This window comes from Contarinia nasturtii, unplaced genomic scaffold, assembly GCF_009176525.2.
Source record: "Contarinia nasturtii isolate CC-2019 unplaced genomic scaffold, AAFC_CNas_1.1 Cnas_scaffold_2806, whole genome shotgun sequence".
NCBI classification, from domain to species: Eukaryota; Metazoa; Arthropoda; class Insecta; order Diptera; family Cecidomyiidae; genus Contarinia; species Contarinia nasturtii.
The window spans coordinates 357899-376131 of NW_022200123.1; the positions used below are offsets into that span (position 1 = coordinate 357899).

The 18233-nt window shown below is 33.8% G+C and overlaps 4 protein-coding genes across 6 annotated transcripts; 3 read left to right on the forward strand and 1 right to left on the reverse strand.

The window, feature by feature from the left end:
• Nucleotides 1–1953: 1953 nt before the first annotated feature.
• LOC116349124 (putative uncharacterized protein DDB_G0291608) lies at nucleotides 1954–9244 on the reverse strand. Of its 2 annotated transcripts, none has more exons than XM_031780401.1 (10): nucleotides 9204–9244; nucleotides 7697–7963; nucleotides 7425–7626; nucleotides 5648–6931; nucleotides 3792–5573; nucleotides 3596–3721; nucleotides 3397–3518; nucleotides 3234–3330; nucleotides 2975–3144; nucleotides 1954–2904 (listed from the first exon to the last, which is right to left on the reverse strand). In XM_031780401.1, the coding sequence occupies exons 2-10, from the start codon at nucleotides 7753–7755 to the stop codon at nucleotides 2727–2729; spliced, it is 4020 nt and encodes a 1339-aa protein (XP_031636261.1). In that variant the 5' UTR covers nucleotides 7756–7963; nucleotides 9204–9244; the 3' UTR covers nucleotides 1954–2726. The 2 variants fall into 2 exon arrangements, with proteins under 2 accessions (XP_031636261.1, XP_031636260.1); XM_031780400.1 differs by having other exon boundaries at nucleotides 5648–7318.
• Nucleotides 9245–9634: 390 nt separating this feature from the next.
• Nucleotides 9635–10560, forward strand: LOC116349122 (60S ribosomal protein L39). Its single transcript, XM_031780396.1, has 3 exons — nucleotides 9635–9686; nucleotides 9804–9907; nucleotides 10330–10560. The coding sequence occupies exons 1-3, from the start codon at nucleotides 9684–9686 to the stop codon at nucleotides 10376–10378; spliced, it is 156 nt and encodes a 51-aa protein (XP_031636256.1). The 5' UTR covers nucleotides 9635–9683; the 3' UTR covers nucleotides 10379–10560.
• A 511-nt stretch (nucleotides 10561–11071) lies between these two features.
• On the forward strand, nucleotides 11072–15166 carry LOC116349195 (importin-9). Of its 2 annotated transcripts, XM_031780509.1 has the most exons (10): nucleotides 11072–11464; nucleotides 11555–11997; nucleotides 12070–12271; nucleotides 12345–13354; nucleotides 13427–13603; nucleotides 13683–13905; nucleotides 13982–14336; nucleotides 14402–14616; nucleotides 14691–14720; nucleotides 14799–15166. In XM_031780509.1, exons 1-10 carry the CDS (start codon nucleotides 11332–11334, stop codon nucleotides 15062–15064), a joined length of 3054 nt encoding a protein of 1017 aa, XP_031636369.1. In that variant the 5' UTR covers nucleotides 11072–11331; the 3' UTR covers nucleotides 15065–15166. The 2 variants fall into 2 exon arrangements, with proteins under 2 accessions (XP_031636369.1, XP_031636368.1); XM_031780508.1 differs by having other exon boundaries at nucleotides 14691–15166.
• A 915-nt stretch (nucleotides 15167–16081) lies between these two features.
• Nucleotides 16082–17405, forward strand: LOC116349184. The gene is made up of 5 exons (XM_031780492.1): nucleotides 16082–16309; nucleotides 16385–16520; nucleotides 16580–16626; nucleotides 16771–17032; nucleotides 17108–17405. Exons 2-5 carry the CDS (start codon nucleotides 16391–16393, stop codon nucleotides 17245–17247), a joined length of 579 nt encoding a protein of 192 aa, XP_031636352.1. The 5' UTR covers nucleotides 16082–16309; nucleotides 16385–16390; the 3' UTR covers nucleotides 17248–17405.
• Nucleotides 17406–18233: the final 828 nt, after the last annotated feature.

Here is an 18233-nt window from a genome sequence, read left to right on the forward strand (position 1 = left end):
GACACACGTGAATTTCACATTGTAAAAGTTTATTATACACAGTAAATGAGCTCAAAATTTATTATCACAAAGATTAGAATATTTAATCTAACATTGTAACATTGTCATCATGACTGTTTAAATTACATAACATGCGCGAAAAAAAGAAATTACAATATTAGCGTAGATTACGAAAATGATGAAATATCATTTAATCATAGAGTCCCAAAAGTCAAACGGGATAACATGAAATTATTAACAATGATTCATGAATTATTGACTATCAAATACAAAGCATGGCAATAAGACAACATTGCTTACTAACGCCACCAAATAACTTCATATAATTCTATATAGTTCTGCGATTGCCAGCGGTACTAATCTCTAATAAAGCGTTGCCGAGCTGTCATTATTTCCATGCTCTGATCAAATAAATAGATAATATAATATATATTATATAACAAAATATTAAAGAATTGTCAACAAACATGATTAAGGCTGAACTTTGATTCAATAAGAATTTTGTTGTCCAGACTGAGATTCCATTCAGGAAGAATTGTGTATAAGTAGTAAATAAGTTGTGTTAATTGAATTAATTTTCAATATAAAATCGTTTTAAAAGCAACTAATTCAACCATCGAATAAAACAAACCACAATATTTAAATCACAAAATTATGTGTGACACTTTTTGATAAGAAACAAACAAGATGCACTGCACTGTAAGAATTCAAATGTCATCATTTATATGACAAAAAAAAACTTTTTTTGAATATCAATATTTGTTGGTATCGTTAAATTTGACAACATGTTTTTCCTAAAGTTTCATTTTTTCACGCAATTGATTCTTACCATTAAAAATATTCTAAATAATAAATGAAAATAGATTTTTGTGAATTAAATATAATTCATTCTCGAGGAATAGAAAGAACAATAACAATAAGATGGCTACACTTATCTGACCAACAGTAGAATTGAGAAAATAAAACAAGCCAGTTTTTGTCTCAATAGCTCTTAATTTCAACTAATTTTCGCTAATTTACAAATATTATAATTTCGTGAATCACCCTTTGGTATTGAAGAAGTAAGCATTTATTCTATCTGTTGTTTTTCAAATGAAAATGAAACAAATTTCACATTCGACGTTGTTGCATCGAATCCGTTCTTTCTTGCGCATTCGTTGAAATCAGCAACCTAATTCCATCCTCCTTTGATTGGTCTCTGAAAGTCGAAAATTTGGTTATTCGTTTGCATTTTTACAGAAAATGCATTTTTTGATGTCATCGAGTGTTGTCCACCTATTATAGGTCGCGTCATTAATTTTTAAATGAAACAATTGACAATTCACAATTCAATTAGAAATTCTTTTATTAATAATATGTATTTTCTTAATCAATTCAATCTTTAAGATGTTTTTCCATAAAATTAAAATTTTTATTTAAAAAAATTGCAATCGCTTTATATACTCTTTTAAATAGTTTGTTTTTACAGTTCAATTATATTCATTTATTTATTTTTCAATTGTACACATGAAGTAATTTGAGTTAATTAATTAAGTATTCCATCAGAAAGATCTATGACAATGTAGAAAATTCAAACATCTTTCTTAAGAATTGAAATGATGGAATCAGTGTTTTTTTTATCAATTAAAATAAAAGAGAATCGTGGAAATCACTCATTTTGATATGCTGTTATAAATAATAAATAAGTGTGTGGATGGGCGTATTTTGGAATTGGGATGTTACAACATTGAATGCCAATTAACTCGACGCCAGACTAAACATTTTTCTAAAATACTTTTTCACTAGTTTTTAAGGGGACTGCACAACACATTTGAATAGGTCAAAATGAAATTCCGACTTGTATGCAGAGTCTATAAAAGTGGAACAGTTTTTAAGTTGTGGAGTTTTTTTTACATAGTTTATTTGTTGTAATACAACAACAATTCTATGTAAAAAAAACACTGTGTTCCACTTTTATAGACTCTGCGTACAAGTCGGATTTTTATTCTGACCAATTCATTTATCAAATTAAATCAAATCAAAATTGTTGTCAGATTCCAGAAAAAAAAATCCCATCCCTTATTCTATATTGAAACCAACTCGCAAAGTATCTTGACTGGCAGCAATTTTTTTCCACAAAAATATTGTGCGTTCATTTGTTTTGTCAATATTGGATCAATTCGAAAAGCAAAACTTAAATGTATATCAGATTACACAGTCAAACGGGGGGACTCACTTTTTATAATAAAATAAATATAGAATTTATTTACTAGACAAAAAAAATATTTAAATTTTCTTCCAATTTGACAATTATGTGGTTAATTTTTTTTGTTTTTATTTTGGCTAAATTACAAATGAATATTTGAATTCTATTTTCTTGATAAGATCGAATCTCGCTCATTTCAAGCAAATTAATTGTCTAATAATAACTATATCAAAGTGGAAAATAGATCTCAAATGTCGAAATTAAATTGAATTTTAGCCATTTTCATACCGTATTTCATAAACGGCGTTAAATAAATAGAATGTGGTTTAAAATGACTATATTGGATAGAAAATGAAGCTTTAAACAAAATACACTACTATGATTGGTGAATGATTTTTTTATCAGTTCATATAAAAGCCTCAAGTAAAATATATTACAGTGGTCATGTTTGAATTTCTGTACAAACATTTCTTTTAGAATTTTTTTCGTCGCGTTGTTTAATTTATTCAGATTTGGAAAAGTTAGTTGAGAACTATCGCCTTTATCGTTTATATAAAATATTTGATAAAGTTCGGATTTGCGATTGCAGGTCGGATTCCATGCTATCTAATTCAGCGTCGATTTTTTCTTTCATTTTTAACAGATTTGGTAGACTGTTCACATCTTTTATGTTCAGGAACGTTGAAAAGAACTCTGTCCATATGTGTTTTTTCAGGTACCTAACAAAGGGAATTGACGTCAGTAAAATTTAACGTCACATTTTTCAATTTTTTGTTGTGGGATATTTACCGTGGCAACTTTTGTTTTATTTCGTATTGATTGAATTTCTTCACCATTTGCATGTATTCGCCAAAGAGCATGACATGGATCGTTCCGGCCACACAGAAGATATCCGTTTGATAGGACCATGGACGGCCCTCCAACATTTCGGGACACGTGAAACCATCAGTTTGGATTACCTGATGTCGAAATAAAAAAAGATCATAAATGCAATTTACTGTCCATCCTGAGTGACCACGAAATATTTCATAAAATCGACATAGTTTACCTTTTTGAATTGAGTGTTTACCTCAAAGAACTTCATATCAATGGCGCAACCAAAGTCAATCAATCTCAAGGTTGGCGCATCAGAATTTGGATTCGGTCTGAAAGTCAAAATACATACATCAATACTCAATCCACAAAAAATATGAAGACAATTTAATACTTACACTTTCATCAACAAAAAGTTATCCGGCTTGATGTCTCCGTGGATAATTTTACAGGTATGCAAATAATGAACTATGTTCAATATTTGGCTGGTGAAATGCATCACAAGACTTTCGTGCATCACCTAAGAGGAAAGAAAAAATAAATCCAGTGTTAATGCATAGTTTCTAGAAAAATAATAATATTTTCGAATAAAAGTACCTTGGTAGTTGATTGGCGGATGCGATTATTTATGTCGAGCAAAGAACCAAATTGTGAAAATTCCGATACAAAAATGCTGGCATTTGGTGCAATTATTGCCGATGATATATCCATAAAGCCGAGCAACTGTTGATTGAAATTCAAGGTAAATGATTAGTATATTGGACAGTGCGTGTATTCAATATGTTCAACTTACCAATTTCTTATTTTTTATTCGTTGATGAACTTCAAAGCAAATATACAGTTCCCATGTATTTGGTGGTTTTTGATATTTTAACGCAACAACATCGCTGGTATTTGCATTAACTCCACGATACACATTACCATATGCGCCGCGTCCAATTTCCTTTTCCACATTGAAACGAATGTCACCAATTGTAACTGATTTCGTGTTCGATAGCTTCGATATGTGACTATTTGATATCTTATAGAATTCGGTGTGCTCTCTCGACGGGAAATTGGCTTTGGTCAAAAATGCTTTGCACAGCTCAGAATTGAATGGATCAATGTGATCCTTTTTGTAGTGTGTATCAATTGTCTTCAAGGCTTTATCCAATCGTTGTTGATACAGTTCTTCGTTGCTTTCAACTTCAAAGAAACTATTCGGTTCAACCATTGAAAATGATGTCATCGAATCATCATTTTCATTCAATGTACTATTAAATAGTGATAAATTCGATGTTCGCCTTCTCAGCGATTTGTATGTATTTCGTGGCGTTGACGATTTTGATGATGATTCATTGCTCTTGTAACTGGGCTTAGCCGATGAACATGGCGATTGATAGTTGTTTATATTATTATTGTTACGAATTGGTGTCGATGTAGCACCATTAAAATTGAAACGAGTATTTCTTCCCGTTCCGTTTGCAGTACCATCGGTTGTTTCATTACTGAATTTGCCATAAAGCGTGTTGAAATCAGAATTTGAGCACGAATCATCGTCTTGTAAATAGGTTGGTTCGAATTTCGGTGTTTTGGTTTTTGATTTTTTCGTTTTGGTTAATTTGTTTGTAAGAAGACTTGGCGTTGAAAATGAATCTAGAAGTGAATCATTTGATTCGGTAAATTCTTCATTGGCCATGAATGTTGAATTTTCGGATTCACTATCAAGGCCAGTTTTAATGGCCGTTCGACTTTTATCACCTGATTTTGGTTTCTTCGATTTCCTCGTTTTTGGCGTTTTTGAAATCGTCGATGGAGGCACTGGTTGTAACGCTTCATATTCAGCTTTTTCTTTGCTATATTTTAGTGTGATTTTCGGCAATTTATCGGAACCATTTTTAAGCACAATTGTTGATGCTTCGATTTGCTCTTCAATATCGTCTGCATAGCTATTCACAGTCTTGGTCTCGGTCACCGACGGCCCATGCATTTCACGACTTTGACCATCATAATTGCCATTCAAATGAGTTTCGATTGGTACCGTGGTTAATGTGGTCATCGTTGTTGCAGTAGACGATGATTGAGTTTGATTTTGGTATTGGTTGTATTCATGAGTTCTTTGCGCTTGTGGGGCATACGCTGGTTGAGATTGATAGGTGGAATCTTGATGGTATTGCATATGCATCGCTGATGATGATGATGGTGGTGGTGGTGGTGTTGCGGCCATCATATTTGGTATATGTTGTTGCGTGGGCATTTGTTGCGGAGGTGCCAGTGGATAACGAGATTGTTGGGATCGATATATGTCAGTCTGATGATGATCAACCTGTTGCTGTGGTTGATAGTGCATCGATGGCTGTGGTGACATATGATTTTGATTGTAATATGGCTGTTGCACCTGCTGAAGAGGTGGTATCTGTTGTTGCATGGGTTGCATTTGTTGATATGGAACTGGTGAACTATTTTGATGATTCGGCACTTGATAATTGACATAATTGTTATATACCGATGACTGATTTTGTTCATAGTAGCCCGAATGATTATTTACAGGATGAGATGGATTTTGATTCGGCTGAGCATGATACCGATTGGTTTGCTATTTTAGAAAAGAAGAAAAATAACGTTTTAAAATCATCAATTTTCATAAATGTTTATGTTGAATTCAAATACCTGTTGTGCAAAAGCCGTTTGCTCTTGCATTTGATGCATTTTTTGTTGTTCAGCCAATCGGCGTTGCTGTTCCTCTTCTTTAGCCCGCTGCATGCTTTCCAATGCTGCCAATCGATTTCGTTCACGTTCTTTCATAATTCTTTCTCGTTCCAGTTCGGCCCGTCGTCTCTCAAGTGCCTGTTGCTCTTCATAGCTCTGTTGTCGCATTATATGTTGTTGTTGCTGTTGTTGCTGCTGCTGTTGTTGTTGCTGTTGTCGTTGTTGCTGCTGTTGTTGATGATGCTGTAGCTGCTGTTGTTGCATTTGTTGCTCATATCTCTGAAGCGGTGCTGCTGGTGTTGGTTGTTGTTGCTGTGGCTGTGGTTGTGGTTGCTGTTGCAATTCATATCTTTGCTGATTTAAATGTTGATGTTGCATTTGATTCATCTTCATATGTTGTTGTGCAAATTCTCGTTGACGATTTCTAGCTTTGATTGATTCAATTACTTTGGTATGATTTCGAGCTCGAATCTCCTCTAAGCTGTATTCGCATCCATTTCCTGGATACACCAGATATCGTGGATATTTACAAATCTTGTTTGTATCAGGTTCTTCGAGGGCAAGTGGCCAAGTCCATGGTTCATGATGGTTCTTCGAAAATCGAGCGAAATTTGGTGGTAACACACAGCCTCCAGGTAGTGAATTCTGTTCAATGGTCGTCGATACATTGGTCGTAGTATAAGTCAATGTTTCATCGGTATATTTGGTACTTTCAACTACATTTGTTTGAGCATTGTTGTAGCCATTATTATAACCTCCATAGTCTTCTGAACCGTCCTCGTCACCGCTATACACCGAATTCAATGACGATGCAATCGCACAAGCCGTACTCGTGCTATTCAATTCGTCGCTGCTATTGACTTTCGCTTCGCCTGTCCCATATTGATTATTAAAATCGGTTCCATTTTTTCGATTAAAATCTACCTGTTCTGTTGATTGCGCCGGATAATTGTTGTAATTCCTATTGTAAGTACTTGTACGTTGTTCTTCTGAACAACGGAATTTTTTGGCTGGTGGTTGCTGTTCATCGACAGGTGCGGCAAAGCCTTGGTACGTTGGTTGCATGGTCGGCTGATTGGCATACGCATTCGGCTGTTGATTTTGCTGTGGCGTCTGCTGCTGTGGCGTCTGCTGCTGCTGCTGAGGTGGCATCTGTGGGACTGTCTGTTGCTGTGATGGCGCCTCTTGTTGCTGTTGCTGTTGTTGTTGTGATGGCGTCGGCGGCTGAACATAGGTGGAGTTTTGCTGTTGATTCATTGATGGAGGTGGCGTATAATTATTTTGTGCATGTTGAAAATTCGATACATTTGGCGATGAATTTGATGGATTTAATGAGGTTAATTGTTGCCGTTGATCATTCAATTGATTTACGGTTCGTTTTTTCGATTGCTGATCATTATACAGCATTCGTTGGGAAAGTGAATACCGAAATTCCTTATGGGCTTGTTCAAGCGCATCGTACGGTTGTGCGTTCGCTTGAAATCCCAAATTGTACACGGATTCGGCTTGTTTGAATGCATTGGCTGAATCGTAATAGTGTGCCCATCCAATATAGAATATAGCACACTGGGTACCAATACCACGTTGGTAAAGCACCTGATACAATTGCAGTGGATTATTCTTTAGCCCAATCTGAAGATGAATGAAAGAAATGCATGAATGAATATTTGTTATTTTATGCGTGTATGCGTGTATGTGTGTGTGTGAGTACATGAAATCAATCAAAAATTTTACTTACATATTTCATCCAAAGTTTAACCATCCTCTGGTCCTGTTTGTAATGCTGTTGCGTCTCATAAAGAGACAAACACTTGCCCAAAACGGTTTCGAACAAACGTTCATGATCGAGTTGAATGTTTTGTTCGTACCAGCAAATAAATTCATACCATAGTTCCAGCGGATCTGAACCTTGATAGTTGCTGATTGCGTTTTCCCATTTTCTGGAATAAAATAAAAATCAAATATGTCATACGCCCACCATTGACAGTACATTTTCATTGAATAACTTACTGTTTTTCTTGATGAAATGTTGCTGGATTGTGGTTAAAATTCAAATGCTGTGGGTTCATTATTTTATTTAACAGCACATGTGTCTGGTTTTGTACGAATGCCGCTCATTCGTGCGAGCTGTCGTAATAATTTAAGTCTCAATGTTTATTGTGAAATGAATGTGTAAACAAATTCCAGGCAATCAGTCGATTGTTCTCTATCACAAAATTGGCTATTAAAAAATAAAACAATCCAACGCCGACGAAAAGTAGAAAAATGAAGAAATTTCTGCAAATAGGATATACAAATATTATTATTCATATCAATATAATGCGAATAAAAAATTCAAAAGAAATATATTGATTTATATTCGAAATAAATTGGAGGATTGAATTTGTTTAGTATATTTATAACTGAACGCACATGTTTCTATCGTTTTGTTTATTTTAATTGAATAAATATATGAATGTATTTTCTTTTAGCAGCAAATTACACTGTCGATGAATTTGCATATTAGAAATGAGAAATATTTTTGTTTGATTTTGCTCTGAATTATAATGTTTTACGACTGTGTTCTTTTGTTTTTGTAATGAATTACGTGTATATTGCGATCCAGCACCACAATATATACACATATGCCAATGTATGTACTAAAACGCGCAAATGAGAAAGCATTAATTGTATTACAATAGATACGATGCACTAGCCCATAGACGCAAACCAACGCAATGGATTGCTTTCAAACATTGTGTGTATAAAAATAAAATAAAACAAACATAAAACAGTTTGCCCATATCATTGAGTGTCAGTCGCACACGTCGACACATACAAACGGAAATGTAACGAAAACACACGCACACACACACCTACATACAAACAAACAAACAACCGTACATCCATACAGCCAAAACAAATGGTCATGCAATCGACGCACACATACCCACGCTACACCACAAACAGGCAGCTTCATTATGGTTTTGATGCAAAAAAAAATTTTCTTCAGATTTTTATTTGCAAAACATAATTTAGAGCTGCAAGCAATTTACAATAATAACGGTTAATTCTATGTTTTGGTCATTGTATTCGGGGAATTGGCTTATTTTTCTCAAGAGATTATTAAGACTCAGCTGGGTCAGTAGATTATGTTATGATATGCATGACATTGAACGGAAGAATGAGGAAAACTGTACCAAACTCATACACATATAAAAAAAATCGCTATTTTTATAATGCAAATGTTTATGAAATTCGAATTTGTATTTCAATCACATCACACATTTTTCACATGTTCAAAAGAGTTACAATGAATGTTTCGTATTAATATTTTACGACTCTCTTTTATAAATGAACACCACAATCAACAAAACATCACAAATAAATCATCCTATTTTCTTTTTCAATGGTTCAGCCAATAAATGCAAATGTTATTATTCAATTTAATTGCACAATTTAAGAATAAAAACAATAAACAAAATTGAAAATAAAAATAAAAAAATAAAAATAATATGTTGAACAAAATTTTGCTTACTTCAATGCTCAAATGAAGTGCATGGAATTTGACATTCCGACTACTACTGACTATACATAAAATGGATTGTTTTTGTTGTTACTGGCGGTTGGCTGAAAATCATCTCACAAAAGATGCTGGCACAAGCTATTATTACTTCTACTACGTTGACATGAATACGGCATGCTTCACATCTAAAAACACATTATTCTCGATTGTTCCATGCAAATGCACCAAAATAACATCAACAAAAAATACCATCAAATTTACAATGTATTTGCAATTATTTCGTAATTTTTTATTCAGAAAATTTATTATATTAAAAATCGTTTACGTTTGCATCAAGACATACAGAATAACCAAGCGTTTTATCCGCTTTGCATAGTTTCAACCGTAAACCATTACGCATCTAGTACTACATAACCGATTCGAAATGAAACCGGACGACATCAACGCTGACTGTCAAACTTATATTTCTTCTACTCGTGGTTCCCAGAGAAAATGGTATGTAGTTGAACACGCTCCGCAATTTTTTTTCAAAATATTTATTTTTTTCTCGATTTTTTCGTCAAAAATTGTGATTATATCAAAAAATAACGTTCTTTTTGTTTTTCATTACAGGCAGCCCACAAATCTTTTCGCATTAAGCGTGTTTTAGCTAAAAAGCTCAAGCAAAATTGCTCGATTCCACAATGGATTCGTATGCGAACTGGAAACAAGATCAGGTAAGGGTTCAAGTGAATATTTGATTCGTTTTTCTCCATCAATTCAAACGTTTTGCATCAAATCGAAACAGTGGAAAATGTGTTTAAGTGATTTTTCTAAAATTGCATACCAAATTCGTCAAAATCTGAGTGTTATTAGGCGAGCACACATGGCGTGGTCATAAGTGACACAGTTCTCAATTTTGATGAAATTGGTGTTCATTTACCTGAAATTGATTGTGAACGTGATGAATAGATTCCGAAAATGAGATCAACGTGTTGAATTTTTCACGAAAATAATTTTTATGATGCGTACAAAACACATTTTCCAATTAGTTGATCGATCAACATAACCTCAATCCAGAGGGATTACATGTTGAATGTGACATAACCTAACATATTTGTCTCTAACAATAATTCGATTTGTTTTCTTATCATTTCAGATACAACGCTAAGAGACGTCACTGGCGTCGTACAAAGTTGAAGTTGTAAATGCACATCCAAACACCATGCAGCCAACAATCGTTGGATTTATCGAAGCCTCGATATATGTTTATGCTGTCTCTGATTTTATTTACTTTGTATAAGACCGAATATCGGTACTACACAATGCTTTGAATAAAACAAACAACATTTTGGAATGAAACAACTTCATTTAACAATAAAAAAAACAATCTTGTCTTTTTATTTGTTTTTACATTCTTGGCTCTTGTTACTGATTTAGGATCATACTTCGACTGAATGTCAACGATTTGAAAGAAGTGCGACAAAATTTAAAATATTTCTTACATTGACAGTTTATACATACTGATAATGGAAAACTTACTGAAAACTGCCGTAAGGTGTGATCAATTTTCATCGACAGTGTGGTCGAATTGAAATCATCACATCAATCATCCAATTGAATCTATTTTAAATATGCCTTTGATTTCAGTTGTGAAATATCTAGTACGATGAATTGCTTCTGAAAATAATGCTGGAAAATGGAAAAGTATACATTGACATTCTCAATTGTTTTTCTCTTTTTTTTGAATTGTCAATAGAAAAAATTTCAATAAAAATGTTTTCATCAAACTCCATTGGAATTTATTAAATGTCAATCTGTCTACCGGACGATTTCAATTTGAATGTTCACGTGTATAAGTCAAACGAGAGAAACGTCATGTCATTTATCGCGCGCAATATTTCTCATTAGCGAACATCATACTAAATAGAAGAACAGAGCTGCAAAGCACATAAAATTTTATATTTCATATTGAATCGTTTTACGTTTGATTTTATTGGTATTTTATTTAAAATAAATTTGCACAAGTAAAAGTTTATACAGTGTGTTCAAAATAAAAGTTACGAAAATATAAAAAAATAAATACTGCCGAAAAACGTGCACCGGTTAAATTCATTTAAAGTAGTAACAACAATAAAATTGGCTTTTCATCGATATAAAAATGGCACTGGCATTCCAAAGCGGGGAGTCTGTTAAACAGGCATTATTCGAAGAATTACAAAATATTTTGAGCGCCGACAAAGATACTCGTATGAGTGCCGAAGGCAAAATTCGACATCTTGAATTCACAGAAGGTATGCTTCCACCACAATCGTATAGTGATTGATTTCACGAAGAGTGTACCGTTTGGACAAAGTATTTTAATTTGTTTGATTATTGAATAGGCTATGGCGTTTATTTGGCTGAGTTAACGATGAATCAAAGTTTCGATTTGGCACTTCGACAGTTGGCAAGTGTGATGTTGAAAAAATATGCCGAAGATTATTGGGCCAATGATGAATTGGATGGCACACAAAAAGCGGTCGTTGCAACAAATCAAGCAAAAGATATGATTCGAAAAATATTGCCCAACGGTCTATACGATCCAAATAGTAAAATTCGTGCATCGGTCGCATACACAATTTCCGCAATTGCGGCTGTTGATTGGCCACACACTTGGACGGATCTTTTTGATATTATTGTTAAATGTCTGGGTGGCAATGAGGACAGCATACATGGTGCAATGCAAGTATTGGTTGAATTTTCATATGATTCGGTTGATTGTCGAGTCGCTGCCATTGGTCCAGTAATTCTGAACGAAATCTATCGCATCTTTGAATCCGAACAGGTTTGTTGTTTCCCATCGATTATTTTTATGGAAAAAATAAAGTCAATATACTTTTTTGTTTACATCTGATAGATGTACAGTGTAAATACGCGAACCTGTGCTGTCACAATTTTCAAATCACTGCTCAAAGCCATTAATCAGAATATACTAAACAAGGATCAAAAAGCGAAGCTTCTGAATCCAGTGTTACCTGTTTTTATAAATAAATTGATCGGTGCGCTTGGTAGTTCTGGCCAACACACCAGCTATGCTCTCAAAACTGAGATCATCAAAGGTATGATATTTTATTCCGTTTTTCAATACAAAATTCAGAATCAAACTGAATCCGATCGATTTTGATTTTCCAGTGTTGACGTACATGGTGAACGAAATGTCAAAATTCATCTATCAATACAACGATCAGATATTGCCGCCCGTTTGGTCGTTGCTTACGCAAACGGCCGAAATCTATGTGAAAGCCGTTGTAAATGAAACTGATTCGGCCGAAAATGGTCAGGATGATGACGAATTGAACAATTTTATCACATTAGTTTTGCAACTGTTTGAATTCATCCATTCGATTGTCGAACAACACCGTTTCCAGTCAATTGTGAAATCAGTTCTTACCGATCTGGTTTACATATCCATTGTATACATGCAAATAACCGAAGAGCAAGCAACCGCATGGGCCGATGATGCCGAACTCTATGTGGACGATATGTGCGCCGAAGTAGTCGAATGTTCGATTCGTGTAAGCAGTAAAGATGTTTTAGTGAATATTGGTGATGAATTTGGGGCTGAAGTACTATTGCCGTCGATTAACGATGCATTGACTCGTCACGTTCAAGTTGCGGAAGCTGAAAAAAATGCCAACAATCCACATTCGTGGAAAATCATTGAGGCGAGCGTAACGGCGGTTGGTTTCCTAAAAAAGTATATTGTAGATGGAACTAAAGAGAATCAAAAACGTTTCAATTTGCGTGAATATTTGGCGTATACAAAAACAATGCTCGGACAAGGTGGGATTGTAGGAACTGGTTATGAAGGTGATGTTTCTCCATTGTTACACGGTCGTTGTTTGTGGGTTCTTAGCAAGTATGCAGATGCAGCACCCGACATTTACGATCGACAACAGTTACAATCAATTTTGGATTGCATGACCAATAATTTCAACGGTGCCAAACCGATGGTAGTTCAAATCAGCGCGATGAGAGCACTGTTTGAACTTTGCACTGGCTTGAAAAAGGCTTCGGAAGAACAACGCAGCATGGTCATTCCGCATTTACCATGTTTCCTCAATTTTATCACTGACATCGCAATCCGTGCCAAAGGAAGCATTCTTATTGATGTTTTGTCCACCATTTCGGCGGTTGCAGCCGTAAGCCAAAAACACTATTTTATATTCAATATTCATCACATACTAAATGTGTATACATTTTTTTTCACACAGTTTGACAAAAACTTCACGGCCAACAATCACACGAAAATGATTTCATTCACAATCGCAACATTTTTGAAGAGTTTCGATGATCCATTTGTTTTGCAAGAAGTTCAGGAAATTATTCACGTTTTGGCTGAAAACGAGTGTTGTATTATCGCTCTGCAAGAGCGATTGGTACCAACATTGGTAAAAGTGTCTCTTTCATTTTTACGTTTCCTTTTCACATTTGTACTCAATATAAGTTTGTTTCATTATGGTAAATTAGGTGAGCATTTTGAGTTTGGAAAGTAACTCTAATGTGGAGAAGAAAAGTTGTATGCAAGATACGGCAATGGACATTTTAGGCACTGTGGTGCAAAATTCACCGGTTCCATTGAGCCCGATTTTAGTGAATACAGCATTTCCAGCGACGGTTAAGTGCATATTGGCGACTGACGATAATGCGATCATGCAAAGTGGTGGCGAGTGTTTGCGTGCATTTATTAGTGGTAATTTTCCATATTCTGATCTAATTGTTTTTCATTAAGATTTGGTTTAAAATGTCACTTTCATTTGAATATATAGTTTCATCGGAACAAATCTGCTCGTATAACAATGGCGAAGGTCTGAACTACATCATGCAAGTGGCCACTATGCTTTTAAATCCAATGTCCAATGAATTTACGGCCACGTTCGTGGGTCGACTAATCATTACAATAGTTACAAAAGCTGGCAACTTCCTCGGTGATAATATTCAATTGCTATTGAAGGCTGTGATTAGTAAATTACAGCTGGTCGAAGCTTTGAATGTTGTTATGAGTTTGGTCATGACATTTGCTCATTTGATTATAACCCAAATGGAAGCTGTTCTCAATTTCTTGAGCAGTGTGCCAGGACCAAGTGGAACCGAGCCAGCCATTCAATTTGTTTTGTCCAATTGGTAAGATCATTTCATTTCATTTTGCTTCATTGTGCTTATATCTAGCTGTTTTGTTCTTATTTCAGGTTGCCACGTCAACCGATGTTTTACGGCACATACGAACGCAAAGTCAGCACGATGGCGCTTTGCAAGCTCTTCGAACACGGCGTTACCACGAATGATGTTCGTTTAGTGTCGGTTACAATTCGTGACGTCGTTGAACTGAGTGTACCGCTTGATGGACGTCCTCGCACACGCCGTCAGTCAAGTAACAATCAACAAAAATGGATTGACGTTCCGGGTGAGTTATTCAAATCAAATCAAAATACAAAATTCAATCAACTTATTCAAAATATATATAATTTTTTGTTACAGTTTTGGTGAAAATTTTTAAATTATTAATTAGTGAGTTGAACCATTTGAACGAAAGTATTTTGTATGATAACGAAACTGATGGTAGTGATGATGAAACTGGTTTGACAGATGATACCCCTACAGTTCAACAGCAAAATGGCAACACATCACAGAAGTTATTCCACGTATCAGACCTTTGGTGTGACGATGACGAGGATGAAGATGATGAATTGTTGAAAGAGCTTGAAAAGGATCCAATCTTCCAAACCAGCTTGAATGAAACTCTCACGAAATTTCTACAAAACTTTGCAACAACCGAAAGGTTCGCCGAATACGCACAACATCTGAACGAAGAGGAGAAGAGAATCTTACGAGGAATTCAAGTCAATGTTTAAATATCACTTACCATTCAATTTGATAAATGATTTAATGGAATTTTCAAAAAATTCTTTTTACAAAAATAAAATATTGAGCTCAGAATGAATTTTCATGATTTATTTACCTATTTGTATTCAAACATTTATTTTCAAAACACATAACACTGTGTAAAAATTGTGAGGAAGACAGATTTTTTTTGTGGAGATGGGTTGAATTTTCTCTAAATCTGGGTTAAATCCAGTCATTGGGAACCGAGATTTTCAACTGAAAATCCGAACGGTGTCTGGGTATAATTTATTTTTTTTTTCACCAAAACAAAAACATTTAGCCTTAGAAACTCTTGAAAAATGGATTTGTAAGTATCAACAAAAAAATTAACACTTTTAACTGGAAAAATTCAAATTAATTTGAAAAAAAAAAAACGTAAAAATGACACCGGTTGATTTTTTGTCAAGGTTTTGCCCCGCAAACCCAAACAATTGGTCATATTTGGTGTAAAGGAAACCTTAATTAAGGAAATATTAAAACTAAACTAATCAATAACAATAAATACAAAGACATCATTTTTATTGGAAAACGGACCTCAATGAAGAAACATTTTTTTAATCTCTTATTGGTTCAAGACCGAGCGATTTCAGAACAGAATTTTTATTTATTTCTTTTATTTGGAATTTTGCTGAATTTCTATACTGCCGGGATGAAACATAATTTTTGTGTTTCGAAAAATTGCGTTCAATACCAAAACCAAAGCTGTTTTAATTCTTAAATTCTTCCCATGATTTTATTTGTCTCATCCTTTTGTATGTCAAATCGATAATTTGTAAAATAAAATTTTTGCATTGAAAATTATGTGTATTTATTTTTGCAGCTGTATTTCAGCAAAACATTTCATTCGAAACGACCCGTTCACACGAAAGTGTTTCTGTATCATATTGCGGCCTATTGAGAAAAACGCAACGTTATGCGCAACGAATCTCAATCTCCTTTGCATACTTGGCGCACAAAAATCTTAAAGAGTATTTGCCATCAAATCGTTCATTTAGTTTTCGATCCTTCATTAAGTCAGACGTAGAAAGAGCCTCTCTTACTTTTGCATTTCAATTTGCACAACCAATCGTGTTCATAAAACTTAGAGTTGAAATTAATTCAAATTTCTCAAATCCATCAGATTTTTCGTTAAATTTTCGAAATAATTCTTTCAATTTATTATCAATTTTTTTTTTTCAAATTTCAACTTGGTTACTTTTCAATCTTGATTCGAAGTGAGTTTGTAGATCTTTAATTTTTAATAAAAAGTGATTTTAAAATAAAAACATTGAAACAAATATCATCTACAGCACAAAATGGGATATCTAACGGTTAATGGTTGCTGCTGTTTTGACTTGAAAACTGGTGGCTTGATAATTGGATACATTGAATTAATTATCGCGATTGCGTTGTTGTTCATTGATGCGATAGATGTTTGGGTGAAAAGTAATTTTTAAACTAAGAAAAATATAAAATCCGAAATTTACTGAATTTTTTTTATATAGTTCTGTATTGCATGCTTGTTGGTTTTTGGCTCTATGGAATTCACTGGGTAAATAAGTTATTTAAAAATTCTTCTTTTACCTTATTTTAGTACAGTTACTAATTTAATTTGTCAATGCGAAATAAAAGTGCATTTTATAATCAATTTGTATATTAAATTTGTTATTAAAGTGATTTAATTCAATTTTGATAGGAAAAAAAGGACTCTTTGTTGCCAAGTATCATCGCGTGGTTTATTCTCCATATCCTCTTTACGATTCTGTTGGTTACGATCTCGATCTGTGGATTGATTGGCAAAGAAATATTCCATTCAGTTGAATCGCATACAAAAGTGTCAATGGGCAATGAATTCGCAAAGGCGAGCTTTGATCCAACAGGTGGCATGTTGGATTCAGTCTCAGCACTGGCTGGTGGCATATTTTTGGTTGTTTGCGTGATATTTACTATCATTTATTGTAAGTACAACAATACAATACAACTCTCGCTTTTATGTTTTAAAAAATGTTGACACATTATTATAATACTTTCAGTGGTTGTGTGGGACATCACTAGAGTCAAGTGTTCTCTATACTTGGAAATGACGAAGGAAAAGAAAGAAAGAGCTGCTGCTATTCGACAATCGGTCGCAATCCCAGAACATTTCAATTCGATAAAAATAGAGAGCGTTTAGCCACTTAAAATTACCGTTATTTGATCATTTAGAAAATACACAGTACATAGGCATATTCAAATAAAAAGAAGTATTTTCTAAAATATGCGCATCAAGTAATCTTTCGATGTATTCAGTCACAATTTGAAATAAAATCAGATACAGATACTATAAATACAGATTATCGCTTTGATCATATTTCGCATAATAATCAATAAAATGCACACATTAATGAACCATAAACTATCACTTGTAATATAAAGCATACAAGTAAGTATATCGAATCAGTTCTGTTCTTACTAGCACTTATAATGGATACGAAGAAAACTTTCAAATCAAATAATTCCTTCAGTCATAAAGACTTTACTCTGTTATTTACATTAATGAAAATATCGTCGTAAATTATTGCCAATATAAATTTCTCAGAAAGCAGATTGTTATTGTTCAACCTTATGCGTTCACTTTTACAGATTTCACGAAGAAATTGTTCACATAATGAACTCCATTGTTTGGATTAATCCCGTTTTGTGTTTGACACTTCATTTCTTTTGATTTCAAAAACTGCATAAGTACAATTGTCTTCGTACTGCTTATATCAAGAGAAGTAAACAAAATACACATTCAATATACACAAATCAAAAATGATTCATGGTACTTAGTCTTCGAATTTCATTTTAATCTTTTGCCAAAGCCTATGTTTTGAATTGACCAAAGTCATACATAAACATAATAACGAAATGCGTATCAAAAAGCAAAAACGCATCACTTTTCCCTTTGCTGATTGTGAACATTCATTTTTTTAGACAAAAATATTTGTATAACTTGGATTATTTCAAGACGGGTGGTTTTCTAGAAATTTTAGAGCACGCAATAAAATGTTTGCCAAAGATACTAGTTTGACAGATATCATTGAAAATATATACTTCTATCATTTAGATAAGAACAGAGAGTAGATAAAATTATCGCTATAGTAATACTATATTAACAGTGCCTATCAATAGTTACTA

Coding starts and splice junctions, on each gene's coding strand:
- LOC116349124 (XM_031780400.1), bottom strand. CDS start 7,755: ATGAACCCACAGCATTTGAATTTTAACCACAATCCAGCAACATTTCAT. Junction 7,627..7,696: donor ACATTTCATCAAGAAAAACA/GTAAGTTATTCA, acceptor ATTTTATTCCAG/AAAATGGGAAAACGCAATCA. Junction 7,319..7,424: donor TTAAACTTTGGATGAAATAT/GTAAGTAAAATT, acceptor ATTCATCTTCAG/ATTGGGCTAAAGAATAATCC.
- LOC116349122 (XM_031780396.1), top strand. Junction 9,908..10,329: donor CGAACTGGAAACAAGATCAG/GTAAGGGTTCAA, acceptor TTATCATTTCAG/ATACAACGCTAAGAGACGTC.
- LOC116349195 (XM_031780508.1), top strand. CDS start 11,332: ATGGCACTGGCATTCCAAAGCGGGGAGTCTGTTAAACAGGCATTATTC. Junction 11,998..12,069: donor GCATCTTTGAATCCGAACAG/GTTTGTTGTTTC, acceptor TACATCTGATAG/ATGTACAGTGTAAATACGCG. Junction 13,906..13,981: donor TTTGCGTGCATTTATTAGTG/GTAATTTTCCAT, acceptor TTGAATATATAG/TTTCATCGGAACAAATCTGC.
- LOC116349184 (XM_031780492.1), top strand. CDS start 16,391: ATGGGATATCTAACGGTTAATGGTTGCTGCTGTTTTGACTTGAAAACT. Junction 16,521..16,579: donor GATAGATGTTTGGGTGAAAA/GTAATTTTTAAA, acceptor TTTTTTATATAG/TTCTGTATTGCATGCTTGTT. Junction 17,033..17,107: donor GATATTTACTATCATTTATT/GTAAGTACAACA, acceptor TAATACTTTCAG/TGGTTGTGTGGGACATCACT.